The sequence below is a fragment of the Theropithecus gelada genome, chromosome X, assembly GCF_003255815.1.
Source record: "Theropithecus gelada isolate Dixy chromosome X, Tgel_1.0, whole genome shotgun sequence".
Classification (NCBI taxonomy): domain Eukaryota; kingdom Metazoa; phylum Chordata; class Mammalia; order Primates; family Cercopithecidae; genus Theropithecus; species Theropithecus gelada.
This window is the reverse complement of record NC_037689.1, coordinates 129,727,097-129,744,336: the sequence shown is the minus strand read 5'-3', so window position 1 is coordinate 129,744,336 and position 17,240 is coordinate 129,727,097. Positions and strand designations below refer to the sequence as shown.

Below are 17,240 nucleotides of genomic sequence, written 5' to 3'. Positions count from 1 at the left end.
GGCAGTGCCTCTGATATGAGACAGGGCCCAGGCCAGCTGGAGCCAGAGCTGGGAACTTCGCTGGAGAGATAGCACCGGCCTGAGGTCAAGGAGAAACTGAACTAAACTCTCCTTTGAAGACTGTAAGTGACATTGGGGAATACTCAGGGAGGGACAGTGGGACCTCACACTACTGTGATTCGTCTGTGTTCTAATGTTTAACAATTTAGGCTGAGTAATAAATCTCTTTTTATAGAGTTTGACCATTTAGGGCTTGCAAGTAAGGGAATTTGGAGTCATTTTTGCTAGGCTGGCCACCGAGTCTCGCAGGTTTCTGGGTACATGCTTGAACTGAAAAGAAAGTGACATACCTAAAATACAGCCTAGACTCCTGGCCCTGGGGATCTGTGGCTTCGACACAAAGTTTACAAATAGAAAGCTAGCAAAGGGAAATATAGTCGGAAGTAACAATTTTATCTAAAAATAGAAACTTAGAATCTAACACCAGAGTTACTACTTGCTTTTGAATTTCAAAGACTACAAAGGATGGCCTTTAAAACAAAACTTCAGCATGTAAGAGCCAGCCAAGCAAATTGTTATACATACAGATAATCAACGATTAAAATAAATTACTCTTTAGGTCTAAACCGTTTCCAATCAAATCTTTCCTGAATATTGGTTACCTTTTCTGCCGTGTAGTGGTTGGAATCAAATGAGAACATAGCTGAGCAGAGTACCATAAAGTCTACTTCTAATGCTGCTGTTTTCGAGTCTTGTGATTTTTTTTTAAGTGACTTTAGTATTCGCTGTTAAAGTCAAGGCGGGTCTACCACACGGTAAAAGTACTGTGTGTGTTTGTCAGGCACGGCTAAGTAAAACGCACTGCGTCCGAAGTCTAAGGGTAGTTTGCATGCATCTCTCAGCAAAATAGCAAGTGGAAGGAATACCAGCAAGGAGAATAAACTTTCTGGGCTGTTTGATTACCCCTGTAACTTCTAGTCCAGGGATGTTTGGCGTTCTCCCGGTCGCTAGATTATTAGCCCGCAGTCCCGCACCGGCCAGGGAGCGGCTCAAGTCCTAGAGCCGGGCGGCTGGAGGCTGCGGGGCGGAGGCGCTTCTACGGGTTTGGGGGTGGGATGGTCCGCGGCATCCGCGGCAGCCGCGGGCGAGTAAGGACCGACGCCGCAGGTTCCCAGAGGCCTGTTCCCGAGGCCGGAGTCCCGACCCGAAACCGTCCCTGGCCGGCGCGCTGGCTCAGCAGGGCGCGGCCCCAGAGCCACCCGGCTCGCCCCGAAGAGGTGGGACTTTCCCCACCGGAAGTGATCCCGTCCAGTCTCGGGGAACTGGGGCACCTCAGCCAGTGTGTCAGGGAAACCCTTCCGGGTGTGTGCTGGGGGGGGGGGGGGGGGGGGGGGGTGAGAAAAAAAAGAGGTGGGTTCGCCTGGAGTCCCTGCAGCCGCCGCCGGACGGCCCCCGCCCCTTTCCCCGCCGCGAGCAGCAGCGCTGGGGCAGCGGAGAGACAGAGGAGCCAGCGGGTGGCCATGGCCTTGGCCTGACAGAGCCTCCCCGGCGGCCGGGCGGGTGCGGACGGCGGGGTAAGCGGCGGTAGCCTGATCCGGGTGGGAGCCGGCGGCCGGCGCCGCAGGTTCGGGGCGGGGGTCAGCCGGGTAATGTGCATCCTTCTCCCCTTCACAGGCCGGACGACCCCCGCGGGAGCCGGGGCCCAGAAACCCGCCCGGGCAGCAGTAACTGGAACGGAGCCCGCAGGCCTGGGCCGGCTGGGCTGCGCGAGCTGGAAGCGGGGTCCCCGGGCCCCTTTGTGTGAAGGGCGGGGGAGGGTTGCGGGCAGCCCCGGGCTGCGGGCTACTCTGACGTCCGCCTCGCCGCGGGGTCCCCTCGTCGCGGCCCCCACCCTTTCCTTCCCGGGGGCACGCGCCTCCTCGCCACCCTAGCCGGGCTTTTCCCAGACTCGCCCTCCTCCCCACGCCCCCTGCTCGGGCCGCAGTTCCTATAGGAAGGGCATTACCATCCCTTCCCCACCCTCCCTGACTCTACGCTCTTTCCCCTCCCCCTCCTGTAACTTCCTCTTCTTCCCCGGTTGGGCCCTCTGCTCCTCTGCACTCTCCTCCCCAGTTCGCAGATTTCCGCCCACCTTCCGCCTAGTCTAGCCGCGCCACAGCTAGCGGGGTGATCTTTCCCCCCCTCTGGTAGGAGTTGGTGAAGGTGAGACTCATGAGGGAATACAAGGTAGTGGTGTTAGGGAGCGGAGGGGTTGGCAAATCTGCCCTTACTGTGCAGTTTGTCACTGGGACTTTCATTGAGAAATATGACCCCACCATTGAAGATTTCTACCGCAAAGAGATCGAAGTGGACTCTTCCCCCTCCGTGCTGGAAATTCTGGACACCGCAGGAACTGAGCAGTTTGCCTCCATGAGAGATCTCTACATCAAAAACGGCCAGGGTTTCATCCTGGTTTATAGCCTGGTTAATCAACAGTCTTTTCAGGTAACCAAACCAAGTCTCGTAATTTGTTAGAAGGGGGTGTGGTAATCCGACATCGACTTCTGGGTTGCTTGAAACGTGCATTAATGACGTGTTTTGCTTTTGAAAGTTAGGCATGACGCATTTTTGAGGTTACTCCAGGCATGGAAGACTATCGGGTTGTTTCTATAGAGCGTAGTCAAGTAACAAGCGTCAACAAATATTTTAAAGCTATTTTTAAGTGAAAGAAGAGTGAAAAAAATGTCTGTGTATATTTCGCCTGGAATATAACCTTCTGAAGTTGCTTGCTCAATTCAACAAGTATTGATTAACTCACTCAACAAAACATCTAACGAATAATCTCGGGTAAATAGAGCACTTGGAAAAAATTATTTGGAGCCGATTATCTGTTGCACAGATAAGTCCTGTCTGTCCCACCCACACCTTCCCCTCCCACCCCGCAACACCCCCTCCCGCCGCCCTCCCCTTCTCTCTCAAGTTTCTCAACTAGATTCATAAATCTTAGTGTTGCAAAATGAAGAACTCAAGACCTGCCTTCTAGGCATTTTACTTAATTACTTGGGGCGTGTAGTAGGAAGGAAAGTTACTAATAGAAAAGACTAGTACCTAGAATTAATAACCAACAAAAATCAGGGATGACTCCTTTTCTGTAGTTGATCCAAATTGTTTCTGGTAACTGCCTGTATTTACAGAAAATACGTGGGTCTGGGAACACTGAACAAGTGCAGATTTCTTACTCCGGCTGGGTGGCCAAACTGGATGTGGTCCAATCTCTTAGAAAATCTGTCTTGTCCTTCACTGGGAAACAGACTGAAGGTTTAACGTTATTTTAGGAGATGCGATGTATGTTTCTATTTATTCCTTGAAAATAAATAACCTCATATTGACCCATTATATTGACCTCCATTGATTTAGGAAATGGATATATTTTTTCTGCATTTAAAGGTATGCGCTTAATGTAGCTTACTTAAGAGACCTTAAGTGCTTTATCCAATACAATGTGCTAATTCCACTTTCTTTAGTATTTTAAATTAAAGTACTATAGTGAACTTTCCCAGTAACCTGATAGAACAACTTCAGAGATTTTTTTTTTAAGATGATAAATTCTGGGGAAATAAATCAAAGCTATTGAGACCAAACTAAATTCACTTTATGTGGGTGTAAATTCCCAAACAATAGTATCATAAAAGCATTTTCCCCCAGAAAGTACCAAAGTACTGAAGGTGCTGTCTGACAGGCATTTTTTTCCCTAAAGGATCCTCAGGAGATTTGTTATTCTATCAGCTTACTCTCTGGAGGCTGAGAGTCTTTTGAAGGGTGTTTCATAAGATTTCTGTTATATCCATTTCTGTTGTAGACATGAATTGGGAGTGAAAAACTGTGCCATTATTTCAGTGGAGATGTAAACTCCTTTGAGCCCAAATGCCATAAGTTTGGATTTTCAGCTGAATTTATGTTTCCATAAAGACAACGGGAAATAAGCGTAACCTAGAAGACTGAGTTGATACATGATCAAACCAAATGGATGTAAATATCAAATAACTATATTTTTATAGATTTTCACAGTCCCTTGCTTTCCCGTAGACCCACATGTGAATATTCTGTGCTTACTGTGACTTCCAATTAAACATACATTTTCTATTTAAGGCAAACTTTTAAAATTATGAAATATTACAAAAAATGGTGATTTTTATAATTAAATCTATAATATTGTCTTAAATCAATACTTACTCCCACCTCCCAAAATTGATGCTACTGGAGGATTGCTAACGCTCTTATGTTTTGTAATTCGTTGTCACTACTTGGAAAAAGTAATACGCATGGGAGAACAATCAAGCAGTAAAAACAAACACAGGCAAAAGAAAGAAAGAAAGAAAAAAAAAAAAAACAAAACCCAAAACTGTCTTCTTCCCACCCAGACTCCCCTTGCACTGTCCTTCCCAGGAGTTACTAACTGTTACAGTAGTTTCTAGTGAATTTAAGTGTATTTTAAGGTGTTTGATTTTACTGGAATAAATGCATACCATTCAGTTTAAAATAAAACATTTAAGTGTATCCATCTGGTTGTAACGCTTTTCTTCTAGGCATTACAGAGTGGTTTTTGTTCCCACTTAAAACACTTTCACTCAAGCCCTCTTGCTACATGGCTAGGAATGCATAGATGCTGCAATCCTGTGCTAGGATAACAGGTGTTACAAGGAGTGATGACAAGCAGGCAGGTTTAGGGAGATGGCCAAACATCCTTATGTACGAATGGATTAATCATTTGGAAACTTGCTTTTTAAATCAGTATAGACTGGGGGTGGGTAAAAGTGATTATATGAGTCAAGGTTAGTGTGCAACCCATGTTTTATATTCCTGACAAACCCAGCAGGTAGGGTCTGTGAAAATTATCTAGTTCTTACTCCTGTGGACAAAATGGTGACGTTTTCTCTGTTTAGGTGTGATTTCATTTTGGATTCAGCTTTGTATACTCACTGAGGTATGACTTTTTGTAATACTGTAATATTTCTGTTATGGTTGTACAAACACCATAATGTTTTTCTTTCTCTTTGTGATTGCTTGAATAGGATATCAAGCCAATGAGAGATCAAATTGTCAGAGTGAAGAGATATGAAAAAGTCCCACTAATCCTAGTAGGAAATAAAGTGGATCTGGAACCAGAAAGAGAGGTTATGTCTTCAGAAGGCAGAGCTCTGGCTCAAGAATGGGGCTGTCCTTTCATGGAGACATCGGCAAAAAGTAAATCAATGGTGGATGAACTTTTTGCTGAGATCGTCAGGCAAATGAACTATTCATCCCTGCCCGAGAAGCAAGATCAGTGTTGTACAACTTGCGTCGTCCAGTAAAAAAGATAACCTCAATCATGGCCATACCGAGCAGGTTAGTTTTTGATGGAACTGTGTGAATCAGGTAGTGTTTTGTTTTTTGATCAAGTATAACAAAAAGCTGGTTGGTGTTAATACACATGGCACTGTCTTAAATTTCTTTATTTTTAAAATAACATTTTCCATCACACAAAATAGTCAACATTCAATGAAGAAAATTTTTTTAAATGCAGATAAGCAAAGCGTAGGTAAAAAATTGCTTATATTCCCATCACCAAGATTTTAAGTGAGTTATTGTTCTTCCTTCTCTGCTTTATTGGTAACATTTCTTTGGGTTGAGTTAAACCATAACACACTTTTTCCCTGTTCTTCTGATTTAGCATCCAAAATGCACAGGAGAGCACTCAGTAATAATTTCAGAAGTTTTGTGGTATTTTCTATACTTTTATGTTTTTATGTCCTGAGCAAGCAAATTGCTGCAATTAAAATCACTAGTTTACTAATCACCAAGTGCTTGATTAACAGTACAATTATTTAATCAAATTCATTTGTACCTAACACTTGAGGGACTTACGTGACCTCTGATAATAACAAATTGTAGTGCCACAGTGTACCCTGACTTCATTATAAATATACAGTCCAAATGATAATCTGGTTGAATTATCTGTGATGTGTTAGAAGGAACGGTTTCATGCATTAAAAAAAATTTATTCAGTTTAATAAATTATGAGATTAATAGGAACAGTAACAAACCTTCAGGCCTTTCACTGAGTTAAATAACTTACAAGTTTTTTAAATGAATGAGTTTTTTTTTAAACTCATACTTTTTTTAAAAGTAAGGTTATGTAAAACCTACGAAGCATTTAAAACAAGATTATTCATGTCATGATCTTTTAGTCTAGATTGTAATTGAGCAAATAGTCTCACTTAGACAGTAACACTTAGATGATAAGATAGAACAGCCAATATTGTGAATGACTGAGAAACCGCAGCAAATGCCAGACTAGTCTGGCAGTATCAGGAATGAAATTGATCTTCCTGAGCCAAGGCTGACCTCGAGTCTAGGAGGCAGTGTTGCAAATGGCAACAGGCATTTCAGATTGGAGCAATGATTCCTAATCAAGGGTCTGGCTTTGTGTATGCTCCCTGGAGAAAAGACTAACGGTCCCTAATTTATCTTTTCAGACAAGGTCTCCTGTCAGATAATGTCATCTTTAAAAATGAAGGATGACAACAATGCTTTATTTAAAATGCTTTTACTCATCAGCCTTTCGCATACCAGAATATGGTGAAAACTCATTTATTTTCTTATGTCTAGCTACATCTATTATTTTATAAAGTCACTTTTCAGACCATAGTCCAGCTGATGTTTGGTTGATAGCATCGCACTTGCATTATAGTCTTTTGAGGAGGAGAGAGGCTTATGGATCAAGTCCCATATTCTTGCTGCTGTAATCGCTCTCCTTAAATTGTAAGCCAGCTTCACATTTGAACAAGTTCTGTGTGGTGATTGCATCTTTACTGTTTTGCTCTATTTTTCTATCTGACACTTACTGGGCAGATGATGTAAGTGTCCATACACATTTTGTGTTAGTTTTATCATCTTTTTAAAAATTAATCAACTCCCACGAAATGTTCTCAGTTTTCCTTCCATCATTAGTGTAGACAGCTATAGGAGGTTAACTGAATAAAATTGGTCTCACACATGTCAAGAGCCAGCTGTCTCAGCCAAATTGGCAGGTGAATAATTTCTAAAACTATTTTTGAACCTCTTTTCTTCTGAATCATTTCTGAGTTTATTTCATTTGGTAACTTTTTGTGATCTGAATTATATTTAACCTATTTGGTTACCTACAGGAATGAGTACATAGATTTTTTTTTAGTATCTCAAGCCAACTATATATTTTGGTTAATTAACATACTAAAATGGAAATTATTATTAATACCTATAATTATTCATTTTTATAGTAGTGGGTTTTTTATAGTGTGTAGGTTTTTGCTTGTTTTTGTAAGCAGAATATATAAATGAAATGTTAGCCTTTAAATAAAATATCCAATAAGCTGAATTTCTAAAAATACTAAGGGGAACTCCCTGACCAAGATCTTTTAGAACAAAGTGCACTATATGCAAGGTTGTTGTTTTTTTTTTTCTGACATCAAATAAAATTGAACTGATTCCCATGTATGGGAATCTCTAATCTGAGGCTAGTAAAATTTGTGGTTGTCCTTGTTCACCATTTACCTGAAAAGAAAAGAAAATAGATGGTGGATTTTGAATACTATAGCTTGAGTCATGGAGCTTTGAAATCTGTTAGACCCAGATCTAAATTGAATATCAAATTTTGACAGGTAAAGGTGATTTGAGAAATGTTTGTCCCTAATATTTAGAAGAGTACCTTGTCCAAGTTAGAAATAATAGGATGTAAATCAGAAACACTGTTACTGTTGTTAATTGGTTGTTTTTTAACTGAGAGGGAAAATTTATTAATGCTCTAAGAATTACTTCTGATAATTCCTCACATTTATGTCTTAACACCTTTCAATTTGGGTCACCAGTCTCTTCCCTAACACCTGTTTATCTGCATGGCTCCCAGGATTGTTTCCTCACCTTTTACCCTCCCATTAGTAATTTTAGTGTAAGTTTGGAAGCATAACCAGATTCCTTATACACTGCCATCATCCTGATTTCTTTACTGATCTGAGGAGCGTACGATCAAGTGCTTTGAAGGGACTTCTTTTGCTGTATGGCAGCAGTATAATGGAAACTCAGGTCAGCATTGTCTCCCTGTTCTGGTTTCATTCACTATGTCATAGCTCTTCTGTGCTAGTATAAATTATTGGCAGTTCACTGTTTTGGTATCTTTTTGTGGAGAAAGATCAATGTTTTGTTAATAATCTCGTAATACTATAAAAGAAGTAAATCACTGTCCTGTGGGAGTTCAGGGAAACGGGAGATCACAACCAATTAGAACAGAGTTTCTTAACATTCTGGGATCTTTGCTGTTTGGAGCTGTCCCGTGCATTGTCAGATGTTTAGCAGCATCCCTAGCTTTTACCCACTAGATGAGAATAGCATCTTCCTAATCCCCCATTATGACAAGAATATCTCCAGAAATTGCCAGATGCCCCCTTGGGACAAAAATTGCCCTTAGTTAAGAGCCACTGAGTTAGCGATATTGGGAGCAATAGCATTTGAATCAGGCTTTGAAGATGGGTAGGACTTGAGGGGATTGGTGGTGGGGGTGGGGGGTGTCAGTGTTGACTTTCAAACAGAAAGAATGCCAAGAAGGAGCATAATCATATCCTAAAATATTCTGTTGATTCCCTAATAGGAAGGGGGGAAGTGCAGTAAAGATGTCTCTTAAATGTGACAGCTTGATATATCCTTTTGGCAAATAGAATGTTTTAAAGATGATTTTTCAAGGATTCCTTTATGTCAGTCCAGTATTGATGAAAGTGATAAAGAAAGAAAATGGGGGCAAAGGGTGTTATTCACTGTGGCTTGAAGGTCTCCTGTAAGATTTTATACCATTTTTCTCAGTATACTATGGAACAGGTCCTCCCAACTAGAGTAAATGGTGCATAAGAGTACCAAACACAGGGAAGCAAACTGAAAGGACAAAGATCACTATTTATGTTAGCCCCAGTTCATTATGTATTTCAGCCTGAAGAAAAAGGGGGTTCTCGGTTCAAGACTAGCACATCATTTTACATGGCAGCAGAATGCCTGAGATGCTAACAAAGGCTACTGAAACGCTAAACCATATTTGAACATCATTTTAGTCTAGTTAGACTTACTATTCCTAAATACAGTGGAATTGATTAACATTTTCATGTTTTTTTAAAATAAAAAAAGTAGAATCAGAATGGTTTTTAATTTTTTTAGCTTTTAATTTTAGTTTTTAATTTTTTATGGTATGCTGGGGCTTTAGCAAATGTGAGGAGAAAAATCCTCAAATCACATCATGTACTTATAATTTCCTATACAAGGTAAATATTAATAATATCTGTAAAACACTGGGGTGGAATTCTGTTGTAGAAGTTATAGTTTTGTTAGATACTTCTTTTTTTCCCACTGCTCTATTTGCATATCACTTTGAATGGGGAAAATGGCTTATTTAAAATGCTCATCTGTCATCCAGTTCACATGGTGAGTCAAAGTGGAGCAGAGGAGTTGAATGGAGGAAGAAGCATGCTTTGGGGGTGGTATGTACCATAAAGGCCCTCAGCGAACCTTGGGTAAAAGGGAAAAACAAAGCCACCTTGCCCTTTCTGCTACCCCTAATTCTCCCAGACCTTCACTGAATTCGTAGGGTTGGTTCATGGTTTGAGACTTGAGAGTGGACAGGTGCCTAGTTAGACCTGCTGTAGATCTGGAGGTGTGTGGTGATTAGAATGACTCTTTGTATATCTGTTCCCTCTTTACTTGCTTCCTTTTAACCTCAAGATTAGGCTTTTATTGCAGAATAAAATGCATATGAGCCATTGAGTTTTACTCCATTACCTCTCTGGCTTAGAATGAACCATCGGTAGAAGTAACAAAAATTGCATCATGGAGTTGGAGAATTGCCACCAAGGAAGTGTTCTAGCCATACTACAGAAAAGATTGTCCCCGTGGGATTACTTCTCAGCAGAATTCTACAATTCAGAAGATAGTATCAGTAAGAAAAACTTAAGTCCTGTCAGCTGTTAGAAAAACGTATCCAATCAAAAACATACTCCCAAGTTCTTTTGATTAGCCAATCTTAGGAATATCAACTTCAGAAAAAGCAATTTAGAATTGAGGGGTGTACTAACTTACCTGGTCTAATTCAAAGCTAGCAACTGGAATTGGATCATTGGGCTCACACTGCTGTTTATTATCACTGCACTTGGTTATAATATTTGAGATCTCAGAATTGAACTCATCATATTAATTTAAACATTCAGAGATTTTAGATCTAGTACATAAAAATAGCTAATCCCATCCCTTCTACCCTGGGTTCACCATAAACATTTTGTGAGCTTGCTTTCCTTCATGTGTGATTCCATCTCCATTCAAGGATTCTATGCCATAGGTTCCGCCTTTGCTCTCTGTGTTTAATGGGTGACAGTGAACACGTTTAAAGACCTAGTCCTCCCACTCCAACTCCAGTAAGCTTCATGAGTACTATGCACATTAGGATAGAGAAACAAAACAAAAGATATTTAACAAAAACATAACCTGTATCAGAGGAATTCCAGCCTAAGGCCAGATGCAGTGGCTCATACCTCTCATCCCAGCACTTTGGGAGGCCAAGGTGGAAGAATCACTTGAGGCCAGGAGTTCAAGACCAGCCTGGGCTATGCAATGAGACCCCCGACTCTACAAAAAATAAAATAAAAAAATTAGCTGGGTGTGGTGGTGTGTGCCTGTAGTCCTAGCTGTTCAAGAGGCTGGGGTAGGAGGATCTCTTGAGCCCAGGAATTCCAGGTTTCAGTAAGCTATGATTGCACTACTGCACTCCAACCTGGATGACAGAGCAAGATCCTGTCTCTGAGATTAAAATTATTATTAAAATAATTTAATGATTTATTAAAATAGCACTTTTGATGATTAACATTATTATTAAAATAATGATTTATGAAAATTATAATTCCAGCCTGATGTTTTGCTAATACATCTTTTAACTTGTATATAAAATGATAATTAAACATGAAAGGAAATTCGTTTTCAAAAAAAGTATTTTGGTTAAATCCCAAGAATATCATATGCCTAAAACTAGAAAAAAATTAAAAGTGATTATGATTACACGCTAATATTTGTGTGTGTGAGAGAGAGAGAGAGAGACAGTGCTAGTAAATACCATTGTATTTAGATAAGTTAAGTCCAGTTAAGCTAAAAAGACGTTCATAAACTGCTAAGCCTTTCAGGAGCCTTTGTTAACATACCAGGCATTCTGCTGCCATGTGAAATGATGTGCTAGTTTTGAATCAAAAATCCCCTTTTTTTCTTCAGGCTGACATAAATAATGATCTTTATTCCTTTTTGTTCTATGTTTGGTACTCTCATATACCAATTTACCCCACTTGACAGACCCTATTTATTTCATAATTTCCTGAGCAAAAGATTTGGATTAGTGTGTGTTTTTTGTTTTGTTTTGTACTTTCCTATAATATTGCATTAGTAAAAAGCTAAAAAAGTAGAACCAAACAAGTAAGAGTTTGAATAGAAGCTTCCAGAGTTAAGATTTGTTGCGTGTCTTGCTGGAAACTTGAGAGCGAGGTCGAGGATAACTTGGGTTCTGTCTTGAAAGCCGCAAGTTATACCTTTGCAACGTGCTTGGATGTGATATCCTGCAAGTTAAAAAGTACTGATTTGACCAGCTGCCTTTAAAGCTTCAGCGATTTATTTTTACATACGTGAGAGTGTTAGTATATTGAAAATTTTGCTGTCACTGTGAAGCAAGAACATTTGCACTTGAAATTCTAATCTGAAAGAGACTGTTGTTTTTGTTTAATGCAAGCATTTTACTTCAGGATTTTTTACTGCAGATAATTATAATTTATTACTCTCTTGAAAAGTAGCTAGTATTAATACTTTGTTTGCTTAAAGGTATGCCTAATATTAATATTATTGAGCCTAACTCAGGATTTATCTATATTTCTTGATTTCACAGGAGTATTGTCATCCTGTGTATGTGGATAGACCAAATGTTACCCAGGTTTTTAGAGGGTGGGAGGTGATTAATATATCACGTTTTATTCAATATAGATTATGGTTAGTAAAATGATTTGATTATTAATATTTTGGCTAGAAATAACTACTTTCTCAATTTGATTTTAGAGAATGCTTGAACAGGTCTTCAATATTTAAGAGAAATAATCATTTTTGAAAATCCCAACATCTTTATAATTGTTTGATTTAAAAAGGGAAATGAAAATTTATAGCAAATTCATTAATTCAAACTAATTGAAGGAAGTCTTGTCTAAATTACAAAAAAGTATTCATAATGAATACTTTTTATTCATTATGAATACTGCATATGTAATGAAATACTGTTGTGTTCAAGTAGGTATAGAAATTCCAGCTAGGCTAAAAAATATAAAGGTCCTTAGTCTAGATATCAAAAGTACAATCCTGGTCTTCTAGAAATTTATAACATAGTTGGAAAAGGAAAACAAATTTACAGCAACCCTGTGAAGAAAGTATTTTTATCCGTTTTTCAATGATGAGGAAACCGGACATGCCCAAGCTTAAATAACTGGTGTCCTAATTAACAATTTAATGCAAAATGTCTTTTAATTGGAAAAATGTTTCTATAATAGTTTCTAAAGAGGAAGATTTTTGTTCTGTTTTTTCCTAATGTGTTTAGGTAGTAGCAGAATTTCAATAATGAGCAGAGTGATGTCCTTTAATAATAATCATTTTTATGATATAGCTGCTAATAAAGCACTATGTCAGGCACTTTGAACACTAATACAAGTGTAGCTGTCAAATGAAATTAAAATTATGCATTTATAAACATTGGTAGAGCCCTTAAATGATTATAAACTGGTTTCCCTTGGCATTCTTTCATAGTTGCTGTTCTACTTTTGTTTCTGGCTTTATGATAACATTTTTTATCTCATGCGTTCGAAAACAAACATAACTCTACTCCCCTAGAAGCTATTTGGTGATTCAGCACAATTGAAGGACGCTCTGTCTGTCTGAACGATAGATTTTTTTTTTCCCCTAGTATTAGCTGGAAGGGCAGAAATCTGTGAGCTGTAAGAGCAGGGAATGAGGAATTCCAGTCATAAAAGAAGATCCTGTGGTTGGGAGGATGTCCCCCAAAAACGGAAGACCCAGTGGAAGATGTGAACTGCTGCTATCACCTAGCATCTGACCTAACCTAGGCACCTAGTAGGTGCTCAATATCTAGACCTCGATTGAATTGTATTCCCTTCCTCCCTCCCTCCCTCCCTTCTTTCCTTCCTTCCTTCCTTCCTTCCTTCCTTCCTTCCTTCCTTCCTTCCTTCCTTCCTTCCTTCCTTCCTTCCTTCCTTCCTTCCTTCCTTCCTTCCTTCTTTCCTTCCTTCCTTCCTTCCTTCCTTTTTTCTCTTTCTTTTCTTTTCTTTCTGCAGTCCTCCCACCTTGGCCTCCCAGAGTACTGGAATTACAGACATGAACCACTGTGCCCGGCCTGAATGACATTTTCTCATTTTAATCTCTAAAAAAACTAGATTTGGGAAAAGTCTAACATACTGCCAATTAACTCATAATTAACATGCATTTGATAACAATACCATTTCCAGTTAAAATGTGAAGCGATCAAGTTCAAAGTAGAAGCAGCATTTGCAACAACTTTTATACTGTAAGATCATTTAAACCAGTAAGGACATTTTTAATATTGCATAAGTATAATACAAGTACAAGGCATAATAATATTATAAAAATAAGCTAGGATAGCTACACACATGCACACACAAAGTACATTATAGCCAGTGCATCACTTCTGTGTTTTTTTTTTGTTGTTGTTACCACTTCTCTGTGTATATAGATCTGTTGTCAGTGTTCTCTTTTTAAACTATATATTTCTACATTTTTATGACATGTTTATCTTAATTGCAGATAAAACTCAGAGGAAATTTGCACAGATGCTGCTTTGGAGAACTTTACAACCTGGGTTGCAGAACTGAGCCTTGGTAAACCTGTCTCTATTACAGCATGTTGCCATACATCTATTTAAGTGTGTAAGGTCTTTGGCCTTCAAGATCCATCGACCTTAAACAGGAATGCTTAGCACGTTTACCATACGTTTAAAATCTATTCTTTATCAATCAGTCCTTTTATAGCTTTCTAAGTTCTTATTGATGGCTAATATGCAAGGGTTAATTTTTAATATTTTAATTGATTTCTTTAATCAGTTTCTCGACTTGTATTTATTAAATACTCAAACTCAGTATTACCTACTCAATGCCTTTTAAAAGAAAGTTATAATGGAGAAAAAATTGAGCCTTAAACAAATGGTTACTTCTGTATATTACCTCGTACCAGTGCTTCATCCTATTTGTAAAATCTTTCTCCTTTAAAATTATTGGTTAATACTTTGAGACTTTGTTTACGTGTGGCAGTGTTGTAAAAAGAAACTAAAGATCACATTTTACCTGTATGGATGGAATATCCCTTTTCTTCAAGTGCAGTTTGTGATGTGTGTGTTTTGTTTTGTTTGTTTCTTTTTTTTTTGTAATTAACATGTTCTGAAAGTTACAATTGATATTTGAAATTGACTGTAGAGCATTTAGTTGAAGAGTTAAGCATTCAATTCCATTAGGTTTTCACATGTGTTAATCTCATTTACAGCATTGAATTGCGGCAGTAACATTTTCCTTTCTGTGAAGTTCTAAATTTAGTTATGACCTATTTAGCAATGCCTTTGAAAAGGGATATTGTATCCATGGTAAATTAATTGTATACCTAAACAGAGATAGCTCATCTTTGCCTATCAGGCTTGTAATTGACATCTAGTAGACTTCTGCACATGTAAAATTGAATTCAAATAAAATCATATACACTTTCTAGTTCTTAATAGTTGTCTTTCTGAATAATAGTTTAAAGCAATATTTGTTAAAGTTTTCTTGCACTATCACAATTGCTTTTTAGTTATTTCTCAAGAAGCATGTTCGTAGTAGAGACAAAATCTGTGTAACAGGAGGGAGAATAGCGCCAAGTCTCTGGGCTATTTTTTATTTTTGCAAATGTGCTTTCTAATAGCCATTGCCTTCCATGTTGTTTACCTAATCAGCACATTTTGTCTGAATACTTGAACATTTTAACAGTAACGCAGGTATAGAATCAGAAAGGAAACTTATGAAGAGTAATATTTTGGTTCAGTTTTAACATCGTGACAATGAGGGCTTTTTCTAGCAATGATTTTTAAATTGTATAAGTTTGACAGTATTTTATTGTTGGGTTTTTATTTGGTTTTAGTTGTGTGCTTTTCATTTGCAGAAGTTAGTAACTGCAGCTCATCTACTGCACCAAAGTTCTCGATTTTAGGAGCCCAGCTTTAGTCATTTGAACATGCTTCTAAATAAAATAAAACAAAACAAAACCAAAACTATACTTTTGATCTATAATGATAGCTCAATAACTTTGTCAAGGAAAGCTCTAATATATGCAGTGATGGTTTATGAAAGGGTGTGGCAATTTTAAATTTATATTGTGTGTGATGTTCAAATAAAGTGGTATCTACATTCATGTGATTTATTGGTCAGCATGACCATTAATTATTGAGTAGAAATTGATTAAACTTTGATTTCCTTTTTTTAAATCGTGTTGCATTTGATTCCTGAGCAAATTCCCTCAAAGTGAACTCTTATTCTTAAATTTTGAATTTTATGGTGAGATTGTAAAGATAGAGGCAATTGAAACATTGTTCCTTATTTATGAACTGCTTGAGATGAATACTTAATTTAAGTTTGCACTTTAATACCAAACTTAAAACCAAACACTCATTTAAAAGTAGGTTAAGTGATCATGGATCATTGTTATTAGCTTTGTGGCTTTGTGAAATTCTAAAGGAATCAAATAATTCATCATGATTTAAATTTTCTAGAGATTTTGATTTTTTTGTAGTGTTTCTTTCCTATAGATTGTGTTCTTGTTTCTCTCTCTCTCTCTTTCTCAATTACAGTGTTCATTGTCATTGACCTCAGCAGCAAATTTGACTTGAATTCACTTAGAATCACAGGAATCAGGGGAAAGTGATTTTAAAGGTGGTTTCTCCAGCACATTTTAAGAAAAGGGACCAAAAGTTATTTTAGCTTCCTCAATAGATTGCATGTTGCTTATTAGGATAATAAATTAATATTAAATGCAATATACGTCTTGTCTTTACTACGGCATCTGTTTAGGAGTTGTTCAAATCACTGCAGTAGGGCTCTGCAAATAAAATAATGTAACCTATTATCATGGATCTAATGTACTGTAACTTTATCAGTGAAAGGTAAAATCTCAAATAACAAGTACAAACATTGAACAATTACCTATAAAGATTTGTAACAGTAAAATTTTTCCAATAGATTTCATTCTTGTCATTTTGTAAGACGACCCTGCAGTCCACCTGTTTGTAACTTTTTTAATAAAATAGACATCTGTATTACTGAGGTTGGTTTCTTTAATTTTTTGGTGTATTGCTTCATGTTCTGGATTTGCTAACTTATAAATCTTTCTCAAAACTGAAAGTCATTGCTTTTTATCAAAATGATCATGTGTATTGCAGTACATGTTTAAACAAAGTTAAACATTCATTTGCCTGTTTCCTTAATTACCATTCTGGCATATTTTTGGGGAAAACTGAGAATGATATGCCCTAAAATATAATATGTAATCAATTTGGATAATTTGTAAATAAGTCAGAAATTATAGACAATGGCTAAAAATGAATGATGTATATAACCTGAACTACATGCAGAAAGTGGCCAAACAACAAATTTGTTCACTGGGAATTGTCCATGTATAAAATATTTCAGACAATACATTTTTTTGGAGGCAGTCTTGCTCTGTCACTCAGGCTGGAGTGCAGTGGCACAATCATAGCTCACTTCAACCTCGAACTTCTAGGATCAAGTGATCCACCTGCCCCAGCCTCTTGAGAAACTGGGACTACAGATGCTTGCCACCATGCCCAGCTAATTTTTCCATTTTTTTGTAGAGATGGGGGCATCTCACTATGTTGCCCAGGCTGGCCTCAAACTCCTGGGCTTAAACAATCCTCCTGCCTTGGCCTCCCAAAGTGCTTGGATTACAGGGGCGAGCCACCATATCCAGCCCAGATTTCAGACAATATTAAGCAATATAATTAAATTTGAAAATGTTAAGGAAATCTAACACAATTATTTTGTTTTATCCAGTGAAACATTTTGACAATCACTTTAATTCGCTGTCCAATTCAATATTTTTTAAATTGTTAAATAGATTTTGTAACC

The 17,240-nt window shown here is 38.1% G+C and overlaps 1 protein-coding gene across 3 annotated transcripts; it reads left to right on the top strand.

The window, feature by feature from the left end:
• The first annotated feature begins 58 nt into the window (after positions 1-58).
• On the top strand, positions 59-16,418 carry RAP2C (RAP2C, member of RAS oncogene family). Of its 3 annotated transcripts, XR_003117650.1 has the most exons (6): positions 59-122; positions 1,168-1,277; positions 1,478-1,574; positions 1,675-2,484; positions 5,052-5,364; positions 13,882-16,418. XR_003117650.1 is itself a non-coding variant. In XM_025373487.1 (4 exons), exons 2-3 carry the CDS (start codon positions 2,212-2,214, stop codon positions 5,328-5,330), a joined length of 552 nt encoding a protein of 183 aa, XP_025229272.1. In that variant the 5' UTR covers positions 437-1,277; positions 1,675-2,211; the 3' UTR covers positions 5,331-5,364; positions 13,882-16,418. The 3 variants fall into 3 exon arrangements, 2 of the variants coding, with proteins under 2 accessions (XP_025229272.1, XP_025229271.1); XM_025373487.1 differs by lacking the exons at positions 59-122; positions 1,478-1,574 and having other exon boundaries at positions 437-1,277; XM_025373486.1 differs by lacking the exons at positions 59-122; positions 1,168-1,277 and having other exon boundaries at positions 1,385-1,574.
• Positions 16,419-17,240: the final 822 nt, after the last annotated feature.